At 40.1% G+C, this 14,154-nt stretch overlaps 1 protein-coding gene across 1 annotated transcript in view; it reads right to left on the minus strand.

Annotated features, from left to right (window-relative positions):
* The window catches only part of PLCXD3 (phosphatidylinositol specific phospholipase C X domain containing 3), a 92,192-nt gene that overhangs the window by 23,924 nt on the left and 54,114 nt on the right, over window positions 1–14,154 (minus strand). The window contains exon 2 of the mRNA XM_064438435.1: window positions 7,796–8,504. Coding sequence (XP_064294505.1) covers window positions 7,796–8,504 — 709 coding nt within the window. The remainder of the gene's footprint in view (window positions 1–7,795; window positions 8,505–14,154) is intronic.

Genomic DNA, 14,154 nt, shown 5'->3' on the forward strand with positions numbered 1-14,154 from the left:
TAGCTCTGAGAAAAGCCTGCTGACAAGGAGGCAAGTTTCTTTGTAATATCCACTCATACCTTGTGAAACAAGGCAGCAAAAGCACTGGCTAAAATAATCCCTTCCCAGTTACTCCAGCAACACACTACACTACCATACCTGTAGGAATTATTTGGATTACAGCATTGCCTCAGAGCTGTAATTTGAATGGGTCTCACTGGAAAAGGAGAGAAGCCAGTTTCTGACTTAAAAATCCAAGCAAGAAGGGAAAAAAGGTTCATGGCTCTCCCCCTTCACTGTCCAGCAGCAGAATTAAGGAGCCCATCACTCATGATCTGATTTCATTCTTTCTTTGCTACACAACAGTTCTTGCTGGCACAACTGAGAGCACCATCGTGATGTTTGAAAGATAAAGTTAAGCAGGTTTCAATACCCCACCATGAAACAGATGATGGTAAGGTTCCTCCTTGTGCTATAGCTCAAAACCCACAAGTTTTCAGTGGGAAAGTGCCTGCATCTTCCTGTGGCTCCCACTCCACTCTAACCACTCAGTTTTCTTCATATTGTAACAATATTTTATGATATAATACATTCTGGATGACAGTTTCTTAGTTACAAAAACTCTCAGATCAACAGTTACAATACTAAAATCTTGCCAAAGGTCAAATCCCACTGTATGATCATTCTGTGTCTTAAAGATGCCTTTTACTATTTTGCTTAGTGTCTGAGGTAAATACTGAAAGACATTTTACTATAATAGGCTGTGCTCTACTGAAGCAACTGTACATCCTGGGAAAATACATGCAATGCTATCATTATAATTATAGGCAAACTCTTATTATAATCTCTGCCTACATGAAGTTTGTATCTTAGCCACCCACCCCCCCACCAGAAAATAATCCTGGAGGAAAATGGAATTATGAAACATTTCTCTAAGAGTAAAGTTGTAAAGAAAAGGCCAATAAAATGAGGTTAAACATTTCCAGGCTTTAAGAACAAAAGAAATAAAAATAAGCTTTATATTGTATCAAACCAGCATCTTTCACAATTACATTGTCTGCCTAAGAAAGAATTGCATTTCATCCCACAGACATTACTGAATTCCTAGGGAATAAACTTTATCACCTCTGTTTTAACAGTAGAAAAACATGGGCATTTTTATAGCCTATGCAAGTTCTGCATCATACAGAAGGCAGTACATCACCAAGACCTTTGGTCTGGCTGCCTTCCCTATTTACAAGCCTTTTTTCACTCCCCCTGTTCCAGCCGGGGTTTTTTGTACGAATGTGGCACAAGGGTTCCCAGCACAACTCTGGCTATAGCTTGGGTGCCTAACTGCTCATTCAGTTCACAAAGGCTACTTGTTTGTAAGCATGGGGAAGCATTTCAAATTAATTGCAGGCTTCGTGTACCTTCTGACACTGGATCCCGGGGCTTTCTGTAGCTAAGGCTTCCTTAGCCTATCATCCATGCAGAGAGCACCACTGTAGAAATTGGGGATATGCAGGTGACTTCTCTAGGGACAGTGTGAATGCATTCTCTCTAGAATACAACTGAAAGCCCTCTAAGGCCTTGGAGGATGCTGAGAATTGCCCAAATTGATAATACAGCATATGCAATAGGGTTTTAAGAGCTGACAGGATTTTTCTGACAATTTCTATCCACATCCTACCACTCCAGGACCACGGAGCAGCCACAAGAGATTAAAAATGCAAACTTCCAAACATATTATTAGTTAGTCCAGAACTGCCCAGTTCTCTGCTTAAAAGATGTCAGGGATGTGCCTATAGATCTACTTACTCATATAGTCCTGAGGGCAATGGTTTGCAGCATGCAAGAAATAATACAACATAACATGGATGCTGTCATACCTGCTGAGGTTGTGTCTGCTTGAGTTTGTATTAAATGCCTTTGTATTACAGAAAGTCATTATCAGCTTGAAAGCCACCTTGTGAATAAATCTGGAAAGGCTTGTTTCTGTAAACATCTGCACTCATTTTGCACCTGACGGATGAAAAGGAGAGGCACCAACCCATCAAGGAACTGTTTCCTTGTAAAAGCAGATAGGCAGACCCAGGCCCAGCACCAACAAATGCATTTCTCCCAGGTTCAGCACTTCTTAGCATCTATTAGCTGTAGAGTTTCCTTAGTGATCTAAGTAATGTCAGAAAGATCAAAGAAAACCCAACAGACTTAATGCAATTTCAGTATAGCAGCCGTGTAGATTGAAGCATGAAATCTTTGAGACAAGTAGACATTAGTGACAGCTTACAGCAGCAGGGCTGGGGGAATGAACATTTCCTTTTCATGATGAAAAACACTCGCTGCTTTCTGTATATGCAGGGTCAGACTGTGCTCAGAGTGTGATGATGGGATCACATAAAATATCTTTACAAATAGTCACAGTATATACTGTAAATACAAGCAGGTATTTTGGTACAGAACATGATAAAAGTTAAAAGCAGGCCAAATAGAAGCAAAGACTGTGAGACACTCCACCCCCCCACATGAAAACACCAAGCCAACTACCCCAAACCAACACGCCAAAGCCAAGCTGCCATTAAGCTGGTGGTTGCAGAGCTGGTGATCACCATGCCAACTCTCTTTCTGGACTAAATCCTGCAGGCTACCAATAGGTATGTAGATAAATACTTTTCCCTAACAAAGCTATTTAAAAATCCTGTGCGCTTGTATTTTGTGGCGTTTTAATGCTCTTCCAGGTTCATGACCAGAGCCATCAGACACAATCACCCAGCACTTACCAAGGGAACACTGTACTAAAATCCTTGTGCAGACGGATGCTCTGATGATGAAATGCCAGTAAAACACCTGCCAGCAAAATCAGCCTGAACATACACAGCCCATTTGGGATTTTACTGTGCAGGCCTGTTGATGTGGCAGATAGAAGCTTCAGATGAAACCAAGGTCTCCCTATGCTGCTCTGTGTGCAAACACGGAGATTGCCTCTTGTGAGGAAAGACTAGAAAGGTAATTAAGGATAGTTTGAGGAAGAACAGAAATACTGAGGATTTGGCTGGATTGCCCAAAGTACTTCTAAATTCCCCAGTAATATACGAGAATGATAGTTTGTGCCTTCTGGAGTGTTAGAAAAAAAAAAAAAAAGAGAGAGAAAGTAAAAAGATGGACAGCCACCTCCAAAGTCAAACGCAGTGAGGGACAAGCATGCTTGTACCATACACATTAGTGAGGGACTGACTATACACTTGCCTCTCAGCAGTGAAAGAGCTCACACACCACCTGTGCTGCTACAGGGTCTCCAAGTCCTAAACCCAAACCAGCCCATCGAAGCCTCCTGCTCTTCTTCAGCCCATAATGGAGACAGACATCAAGGTTACAAGCAGGAAGGATGCTCAGAAAATCAGCAAAACCCAGCTGCCATTTCTGTTGTTGTTTTTCTTTTTGACATAAAATAGTTTAAGAATGGCATCAGTCAGAAGCAATTGTGGATCAAAACCATCATAAAATCACACACTGCAAGCAACACAGAAACTCAAAAATACAGCTGACTGAGATATGGCTTGGAGAAGGAGTGCACCCTCAGTAACTGACTCAAAAATTCCACTTCTTGCAACTCCAGGGATTATTTTTCCTATAATATCCACCTATTCACTAGCTAAATCTGACCCTGCTTAGTTTATGACTGCATCCAGAGTCGGCTTTTCTCTACACAGCCTCTGTGGCCTACTTACCACTCCTTTTCTTAATAGTGTGGATGCTTTGCCTCTACTTCAAAGGTTCATTCTCATGTGCAGGATTTTTTTTTAATTTGCTTTGGTTGCTAAGGGGGAAGCTTTAGCATGGTGGGCAAGGATTTAGTCACATGTGAGCTACCGGGAACATTATCCTTAGAGATTAATTTGGAAATCAAGTGACAATCAGCTGGGTATGTGTTTATTTTCTGTTTCCCAAAAGCTTTAAAAGTACCACAGGATTTTGGCATCCTCTGAAGGATTCTTCTTCTTCTATATTATTCAACCTCAGAGACAACAAAGAGAATATCATGCTTGCTCCACTGTCAGAGATAAAATTAGTAATTTCACTGCAAATCAGAAAACAAATCAGATTATTATGAAGGACAGCTCTACACTCATCAAAAGGTTGTTTCACAACTGCCTTTCAGATGTACTGAAGGCAGCTGCCTTGCTGTGAAGTTAATTCAATAAGCAGAGGGAATGTAATTCATTTGGTACATACCGTTTGCTAATCAAAGAGTATTTCTTGGCATCTAAACTGTGCATGACAGAATGTGAAGCTTGAAAACATATTCCTAGTCCTCAAGGTTTTTCATCAAATCCAAGAAACATAATGTGCACGTATGCAAGAAATTCTGAATTCTCCTCATTCAAGTAATGAAGATGAAAGCTGTGTTACAAAGTTTTGTAACACTGAGCTGTGGTCCTAGGAAGAGCTTATGAGCAACAGCTTATCCCTCTTGTATTTGTGCAGGATAGAAAGCTTGATGACTTTATAATTTCTCCTTCTTTCAAATTATTGTCCTATAGAGTATTAAGTGTGATGAAAGCAGCAAAGCCTGTGAGCCAGCATTATCAGTATTATCTTCTACTGAATTCAGTCTTAGGATCATGAAAGTGTTTGGTGGTTTTTGTTTGTTTGTTTGTTTTTATTTTCTTTAAATCAAGGTTACCATGGGTCTCCCATCTCTCTAGGTATCTGTACGGTAGGGAACAGGATGAGAAACAACATCACTTCTTCTAAAATGCATTGTTTTAGGAGACTGCTCTACTGCGGTTTGAACATGTAGACCTTTACCACCATAAGCAGCTGCAATGGGCAGCTATTAAAACAACCATCTTGTGTTGGCTACGGAGGAATGATTCACTGTGCTCTTTCACAACATGACCTACAAAGCAGCAGAAAGCAACATGGATTGTTGCACAGTGTCTGCTTGAAGTTTTCCTGGGTTTTTAATGTTTTCTTAAGATCTTAATTATTATTTTTATATATATAAATATATATGTTTTATGTATATTATATATAATACCTGTAAATATATAACATATATATGTAAAATATATACAGGCTTTTTTTGTCTCTCAGTTGCAGCATTTTACAGATGCTGCAACTGAGAGAAACCATGTTCTCCCTCTCACATGGCCATTGCTCTTCAAATCGTAAATAATGTCCTGAGCAACAAACAACTTCAGAGATCAAAACCTGATAAGTTTTGTTGGATCCAACAGGTTCTAAACTTGCTCTATTTTCAGAATTAAGTCAATATATAAATGAAAATGGCCACTGTACAGATGGGGGGGAAGAAAAAAAGAGACAACTAAGGGTTTTATCTGAAGATGCCAAAGGAACATTTCTTAAACATAATATTTAATTTAGGAACAAAACCCAAGAGTTATTTGAAAAATTCAACCTTATTCCACATTTGCATTCATATCTTCCAAAATTCAACATGAAGGAAAAACTCCACCCAAGTATGGTTACAAAACTGCTGCCAAAAGCAAGATACTGGATTCTTAATGCAAAGCTCTTCACCAGTATTTATTAATAAGCAGAAAATAGTATAAAATGTATAAATCTATGCAGCAACTGGCAACACAAGCACATATGTTATCTGCCTGGACACAATAACAGGATTTGATCTGTATATTTATTCTGAAAAGGACAGAATAATCTTTTTTCCAAATAATTATGAGATGGTTCAAAGAAGCAAACACAGTGCAGCTAGCGCATATGCCCCAGCTCCTTTAGTATGGATTACATACTTCTAAATTACTGAAACATTAATGCAGCAAGATTGAAGAGAATTCTGTAAATTAAAGGATGTGCTGCATCCTTTAACTGATCATCTATTTTTTAACAGGATCATCATCAAGTGAGCAGTAGTTCTGAGTATACCTGATGTTTACTTTCAGAACAGTTAACTCAACCTACAAGCTCAGTTTCTGTGTAGATAATACACATTCCAAGCCTGTGTCTTCCTGCAGTGTATTTTTGTTGTAAGTAGTAGGATTTCAAAATGAGATGCCACACTTGGAAGACAAAATACCAGCTTTGGAGAAAATTTAAAGGTCCATTTCTTTTGCAATGGTTAAGAGAGTTGTGCAAAGAACAAAAAAAGTATTCATGCAACAGACATGATTACACAGTTGTGGCTCAAGCGAAAATCTCATTTGCAACTTGGAAAAACAACATTTTCAGCTATTCCAGCCCAATTATTTACTGACATTTGAAGTTAGTTACAATCTCAAAAATTGCAGTAGAGAAAGGCATACTGTGAGTTCAAAGGCTCAAGTCATTCAGCCAACCATATCCAGAATGCATTTGAACATTTTATTTCTCCAAACAGCTTCAAGGAAGCACATTATGAGCCAGAGATGAAGAAAAGGCCTTTTATTGACTGTTTTATTGATGCAGCAAATTTTAAGGATAACTCGGTAGTTTCTTGATTGTGCTACTTCATGTTCTAGAGAACACTCAGAAAGGTGTCTACCAGGGAAACAAATCCCTGAACAAGGTGAGTGTTTAACAGTAAAATCCATCAGCAAAGTAGTATTTCAGTACAGACTCACCAGAAAGGGAGATCCCCAGTCTGATGGAGCCTGTAAAAACATAAGTGGAAGATACACAAGAGCTGCAAGTGCAGTCCCACAAGGACTTCTGAAACATATTCCACTACTTGTAAAACCTTCTGTGTCAGTGTTTTACCATTTCAGGTAAAGGTTTTCACCTTGTTTTAAAGTTAACAGTAACTTAGGAAAGCTGCCATAAAAATGGCTCAACCTTTCTCAAAAATGAGGCATGTTTTCTTTGCATGGTGTAGTGTCACAGGTGCTCTATCATTCACCTCATAGAAGGAGACAGTGTTCCCAATAGACCTTCCTGGCACAGGCACATCCATGCAGAGAGCAGAACATTAGCAGGCCATTGATCCCCATTATAAATTTTTTACACTTTGCAACCCTTCTTTTATAAGGGGAAAAGAAAAAGGTTTTGTGTCTTGGCATTAAATTTCAGGTTCTTACCAAGTTGTCAGGAATGTAGTCACACATACATGACTTCAAGCTGAAAATTGGCTGTGATTTATCAAAGTCAGAACAGTATTAATAATGCATGTCTTGCACAGATGGCTTTTTTTGTAATGTAACAACTAATGGCCTGTCAACACAGTATTTCATGTATGCAACCTCTACAATGGTCTGCAGTCTCTTTCCAGTATGATAAATGAAGGCCCATTAGGAGGCAAGTTCACTCTAATGGTGTCCTGATATCTTTGATATAATATCTGATGGTACGCAGAGAGAAAAAGCACACATTTTAAAGGTGTTTTTAAGGTAATTAAGGATGCAAATTCTGAAGTGTCAGGCTTTGCCCATAAGCCAAAATGAAAAAATTATTTACCCAATACCAGAAGCCTGATGCACAAATAAAAACTTAAATTACCTAGAACATTTAGACAGATTTGTCCACATCCAGTAAGGAAATCTAAGGCAAGATGTTCAGTGCTCATGGTAAGAAACCAAATCTGAAAATTTGAAAACCCAAAACAAACAGAAAAACCTGCATTCAGGGGGAAAAAAAAGGCTAAGCCAATCCTATAAAACCTCATTAGGCTTTGGTGACAGATTTTTCTTCAAGATCTAAAAGCTTCTCCTTCAATGTGTTTCTCTTTAAATGTTTTAGGATTATGCTCAAGTTCTGACTAACCCAAAGTAGCATGGAAGAAAACACATCTGCTGGAGTTTCTTTAAAAGGAATTAGAAAAGCAGCATTACCAACATACACATTCAGCACACTCAGCACACATTACCCACCAGAAACTTACCTTTCTGTGATTGTTTCTCTGAGACCACTAGCAACCCCTTTCACCACTGTACTAGCCTTTGGTGTCAGCACTACTTGAGATATAAAAAAGGAGCCCTTCTTTCTTCTTTCAGTGATTGATGCCTGGAGGAATTGAATCAGTTTTTCCGGATCTGTTGTGTTTGCCCAAGGAGCTGGCATCATCTGGCCTGGCCAAAGAAATGGTACTTCAAGAGCCACTGGACTGTGGTAGAATACCAGCACTTGGTGTTCCTTTTCCCACAGGTACTGGAGGCTGACTTCATGAGCAAATATAGCAGGACACATTTTGTTTCCATATGTGTCTTTGAGCATTTGGACAAGCTTTTCATGATGGTATTTCTGCATTCCATAGAAGTGATTGAAGTCCAAGAAGACCACTTCTTTTGGGTGGTCAGCAAGAAACGCATTGATCTCTTCCAGACCCTCCTTGACTTTGGCACTGAATAAGCCATGAGCAAAGTAGAGTTCATTGTCTGGGTCTCTGGGCTTGGTGGAAATTCTAAGATCAAAATACCGTATACCTGCTCCCAGCTGGCTGGTGAAATTCATGGTCTGTGTAGCCAACCACTTCCTCATCAGCTTTTTAGCCACAGTCCCAAAAACAGACACAAAATTCTGGACCGTCTCTGGCTGTTCAGGCCCAACAGGAGAGGCTTCATCGATGTAGAAGCTAAATGAATCATGAGACCCTGAAACACAACAGAGGAAAATGATCAATATGGTATTAATATATTAAAAGTCACTAGTGATTCTTTCTTAATAAACACAATTTTCTGACCTGTACCAACACTCATGAAAGGATTCCTCCCCCACCCTTTTTCTCAAAAAAACCCACATTTGTCTGGCAGCATTTACTCCACCAGCAACTCCCAGGGTCTTGAAAGAAGTTAGTGCCTGTTTCACTGCTTGTTTGGGCACTCCCTCTCTCTCCTCTAGCTCGCTCTTACACCTTTAAGCTCACTGGTGTTAGTGGGCATGAAAGTAATCCTGGTGTCACTCCAGCAAAGCTAGTCATGTAATAAATCCCTAGAGCCTATGAGGAGAGTCTGGCCCTGCACACTGAATTATGCACCATCTAGTTTGCAGAACCAAAGGGAAAAACCAAACCAAACCAACAACATCCCGCACACACTTTCACAGCCAGCTAAACTAAGAGTTGAAAAATGTCAAGAACATGTAACATTTGTGACCTTTTCTTTATTTCATGTTTCATCTGGTCATCAACAAGGTTACTGAATGCTGTTTTCCTTCTTAAATTTACATCTGAAATTCTTTGCTTTCCTTTGCTACATAAGTACAACAGAAGAGCCAAAGATAGCATTGCATTCCACTGATAAAATACAGAAACTCCATTGCATACTCTTGCAAGAGCAAGACATACTACTCAACATGCCTATGTACAGAAGTTACCATTTTTCCACGACTTAAAGTTGAATACAAATATGTAAGACACTTTGCTATGCAAAACTCACTCTATCTCAGGGTATTTCCATTAAAAAAAATAAGCAACCACAAAACAAAAAACCAACAACTTATTTTGCTCTACTTTTAGACATTTACATGAAAGTAGCTGATAAAGCTAAGGACATCTGCAAACACATGATCATTCTTCTGGAAGGGACTTTGTCTTGCTTTATGGAGAGATGAGCAGATCCTAGGAGACGCTCATCACCATTGTCTACTACTAGCCTTCTGAATACCTGGTGGTGAAATCCAGCAGTTTATACAGAAATAGTGTCCGGCTGCAGGCAGAGCCGCACTCCCACTGCCCCAGCTGGAGGGGATGCTTCTGGTCAGACTCACCATGGTATTGGGTCCACTCCTCAGCCTACATCATACTGCTTGCAAAACTCCTTCAAGGTCAGCAGGACTTTTATTTCTGAAATGGACTGTAGCACAAGGCCCTCAGAGATCCAAATCCTAGCAGCAAAATGAGTTCAGATCACAAGACTTGCCTGCTACTGATGCTTCTGTCGGTGCCTTTCAAAATTACTTTCCAAAGCATGCATGCTGTGTCAAATAAGTATCACATTAATGAAATCCTGCTAGTCAGTCATTTCTGATGGCAATGCTATTTTAACTGAACTGGAACAAACCCTATAAACTGAAGTGACAGCTATAACATTTTCTTTAACAATAAATGGAGTCATGACCAATCATATTAAACTCTGGCTTGAATTTTGCTTTGTTTAATCTGAAAAAAAGTCTTAAAATCTTGTACACGCCTCCTTTTCATTGTTGTCTCTCTGAGCTGCACTTTACCGTTAAATATTAGATAAATTTTCTATTCCTAAGCTTTCTACTGCTAAGTGTTGAAGCGATAGCATATTCCTTGCAGAATCTGATTAGATCAGAGTATCTGGTTACACGCTGATATCCCAGGGGACCAGATCTGCATACAGAATTCTAATGGTAAAACAAATTATTAGAGCAGTGACTTGTGTTTCAACAGTATTACAGGGAAAATCAATGAGATATATTAAACATTCTGCTTAATGTAACCTGTGCTAATCTAGAAATCAAATAGATCCAGTCTTGTTCAAAACAAGGCATAGCTACTGATATTAGCAAGGGATGGATCTTGCAAACTCTCACTTTGTCCATTGAAGTCCCTTTTATTTCAGTAGGATTTTATGACAGAATAAGTACATGTATAAACATGATTAAGTGATTGCAGCTGTGAGCTCAAAATAGTATTAAGATTAATTACACTACTTGTCCTTTATAGTCTGATCTACAGCTACTGGCAGCCTGAAGTTGCAGTACAGGTAGCTAAACTTGACCATCACAGCCAATATGCAACAGAATGCCAAACACTACTTAAAGTCAAACTACTTAAGTCAAGAGAGGCAGCACAGTTCTCATAGCAGAAAACTATGGTGAACAACTTGTCAGCAGGTAGCTTTTAGCTATTGGTGATGCAAAACACAGAGAACAGCATGTAGGAGGCAGGGGAGACACCACAGTTACAAGTGACGGAGCATCACATGCAGCATAGTTCAGAAAAAATATTTTTTCTTAATTAAGGTCTTCATGCACATATTCAAGCCTAAAAATGGGGATTCCTACAATTAGGGTACAGAGAAAAGTGCACAGTTCACTGAGAACCTCCATGTTTTGCAACCCAAACAAGGAGACCCTATTGAATACTACAAAAAAGAAAATAAGGCTTGACTTAACTTTGTTGACATCCAACAAAGCAGCTCTCAGCTATTCAAGAGTATGTGAAGATTCCTCCTGACTGAAAAATAGGGCAAATGTTTTGTCTTTCCACATGAATAAGTAATTTGAACAGGTCATTTAAATATTTATTTTCATCATACACTCATCTGCATTGCCTTTTACCTTCATCCTGCCCTGTTGTCCTATGCAGCTTACTCATATAACTTGGGGAAATTCAAAATCCTTACACTTGGCAGAGCAAATTAGAGTATGATCTTTTCCACTGTTATGCCCCAAATCACTATATTCCTGTAATGAGATAATCCTATACAAACATACACTTGTTTTTAGGAACCAGGTTTCCTTTCAACTTTGCTTTGGTGGATGGGGACATTCCCATCTTACTTTGCCACTGGGAAGTGGACTTGCAGGTTCTCTGTATCACCAAATCTCAGCTCCCAGGAAGACAGGATGTGGGCTACACTCAGAAATGCTAATGCAAATATTGCCCACAATCTTTGGAAGACAGCGGTGGTTTCATGTCAGGTATCTTTATTATAGTAGGGCAGGGGACACACTGACCTGTTGTATAGGACAGTGTCTACCACAGAGACTTCACAGTCTGAGACATGGGGAAGCAAAAGAGAGGTGAGATGACTCATCCCAAGTCACACAGGGAGGAGGAGTAAGCTTATACTCCTCTTGTGTGCAAACGTATTTTCTCAAGAGTTTACTAAGTGTCTAGCACTTTCTTAAAATATTGAGGATTGTTTTTCCACTATTTCAACAACACATATCACTGATCCAAGGAGTCAATGATGAAGCTTCATGGATCAGGATCATGGTGGTGGCGAACAAGGGGTAAATGTGCTATGCATATGGTACAGACTGCACAGTCAAGAAAATTAAGTGGGCACGGCCTCCTTTAAGCATCTGGAAGAAGCCTCACATTTACAGGCCTGTTTTTGTGGGGAACTTTGAAATATTAGCTGGAAGAGCAGAACAGCAGGGCACAGGCAATCTGGAGAGAATCAAAGACTTTTTTTCTGCAGGCACTCCTTTAAGTAGACAAGGCTCACTGCTGGTTGTGGTATGAATTAAGGAAGAAATGGCTAGGGACACGAAGGCAGACAGCAGCCTTAGCCGGAGTGACTATGAGGTGATATAAAAATTTTAAATTGTGAGGAAAGTGAGGAAGGCATATAACTGAATAACGATCCTGGATTTCAGAGCAGCAGTCTAGGAAATTGGTAAGTGGTAGTCTGCGGGAGAATTACCTTAAATGCCAAGGGACTTAGAAGAAATGGCTGAAACTGAAAGACAATCTTTCTAAAGCATATGAACAATCCACCCCAGTGAGCAAGAAAACAAGGAGGTAAGGCAAGAGGCAAGTTTGGCTGAATGGATAACTTCTGAGAGAGCTCAAACTTAAAAAGCCATGTACAGAAGGTGTAAGCAGGGACAGGCTCCCTGGGAGGAACAGAGCAGGAATGGAAGGTAAGAGCTACGAAGTCCACAGCTTGGCTGGAATTTCTGCAAGGGATCGAAAACCTGCAAGGCATGGGAAAAGCAACAGAGAGCTCCTGCAGATACATCAGTAGCAAAAGGGAGCAAGGAGAATGCTGGCCCACTGCTGAGCAGGGCAGGAAACCTCATAATGGAGGACAAGAGAACTACTGAAGTACTTTGTATCTTTCTTTCCTACGTCTTCACTGGCAAAGTCTGCTCTCAAGCACCCATGTCTCTCTGCATAGTACTTTCTCTTTCTAGAACTGCTTCTCATTAGTAAAAGGTGACTGAGTTAAGGACTTATATAGATTAGACACATGTAAGTACACAGGACAAGGCAGGATTCATGTGAACATGCACAAGGCATTAGGCCAAGATCTCTCTAAGGCTGCCCTCTCTCACCTTTGACAGGTCATGTTGACTGGAGGAGGCAAAAATTACACTTATGTTCGAAACAGGAAAACAGGACAATCCAGTGAACAACAGTCTGTCAGATTCATTTCAGTCCCAGGAATATCACAGAGCAAGTCCTCATGAAAACCATTTCCAGTTTATGAATGGGGAAAAAGTGACTGGGAACAGCTACCATGGGTTTTACAGGAGCAAATCATGACTGACCAACCTGATTGTTTTCTAGGATGGACTGATGGGCTTTGGGGGGGAAAAAATTCCTATTACTTCAGCAAGGCTTTTAACACAGTCTCCCTTAATATACTTGCAGTCTAACTGGGAAGACACCAACTAGACAAGTGCACTATAAAGTACGTGAAAAACTGTGTGGACCAGCAGGCTCAGAAGTTGTGCTGAAGGTTCAAAGTCTTATCTCGCAGCTGATTACAAGCCAATCCTGTTTAATGTCTTCATCAGTGACACAGACAAAGTGATGGGGAGCACCCCCAGCAAGTTTGCAGGTGAAACAGAGTTGGGAAAAGAGGTTAATGCTCTGGAGGGGAAAGTTGGTGGTCAGAGAAATTGCAGCACAGCAGAGAAGCTTGATTAAAGACAAGATGGACCCAGAACAGACAACACCATTCAGTAGCACAGCTGCAGCCCAACTGGCTACAAAATAGCTCTGCAGAAAAAGACTTGTTCACTTGGAGGTAATATAAAAACAACTTCCCCGCAAGACCAGTTAAGCCCTGGAGCAGAAGCCCAGCAGGACTGGACTCTGTATCCCTGATTCGCAGTGCTTGGCTCGACAGCCTCATCTAACTTGAAGTTAGCTCACCTTTGAGCAGGGGGTGGACCAGATGACTTCTGGAGCTCCTTTACAATGTAAATTATTCTGTGTCTTATTCCCTCCTCTCCCAAGATACAAAAGATTAGTTTCCTGTCTCTCAACCTTAGATGCAATTATCAAGAGACACTTAAAATGGCTGCACCAGCCATGATGCAAAAACCAAAAGTGGCCAGTTTCAACCACTGAGATATTAAATTTTCATGAACTTAGATGTGGCCAAACACTATTTAGATATTCAAGAGTAAAATGTGCAGTATCACTTATTTCACAAGAGAACAGCTGCTAGTATTTTTATTAGGGAGAACAGTCTCCTGTTTTCTTTGCTGAATTCCCTTAATAGGACAATTGGGAATATATAACCCACTACAGCTCAGCTATGGACATATTTATGGCTTCCCTGGAGAGTTAAATCCCCCATTTAAAAAATA

This window comes from Phalacrocorax carbo, chromosome Z, assembly GCF_963921805.1.
Source record: "Phalacrocorax carbo chromosome Z, bPhaCar2.1, whole genome shotgun sequence".
NCBI lineage: Eukaryota > Metazoa > Chordata > Aves > Suliformes > Phalacrocoracidae > Phalacrocorax > Phalacrocorax carbo.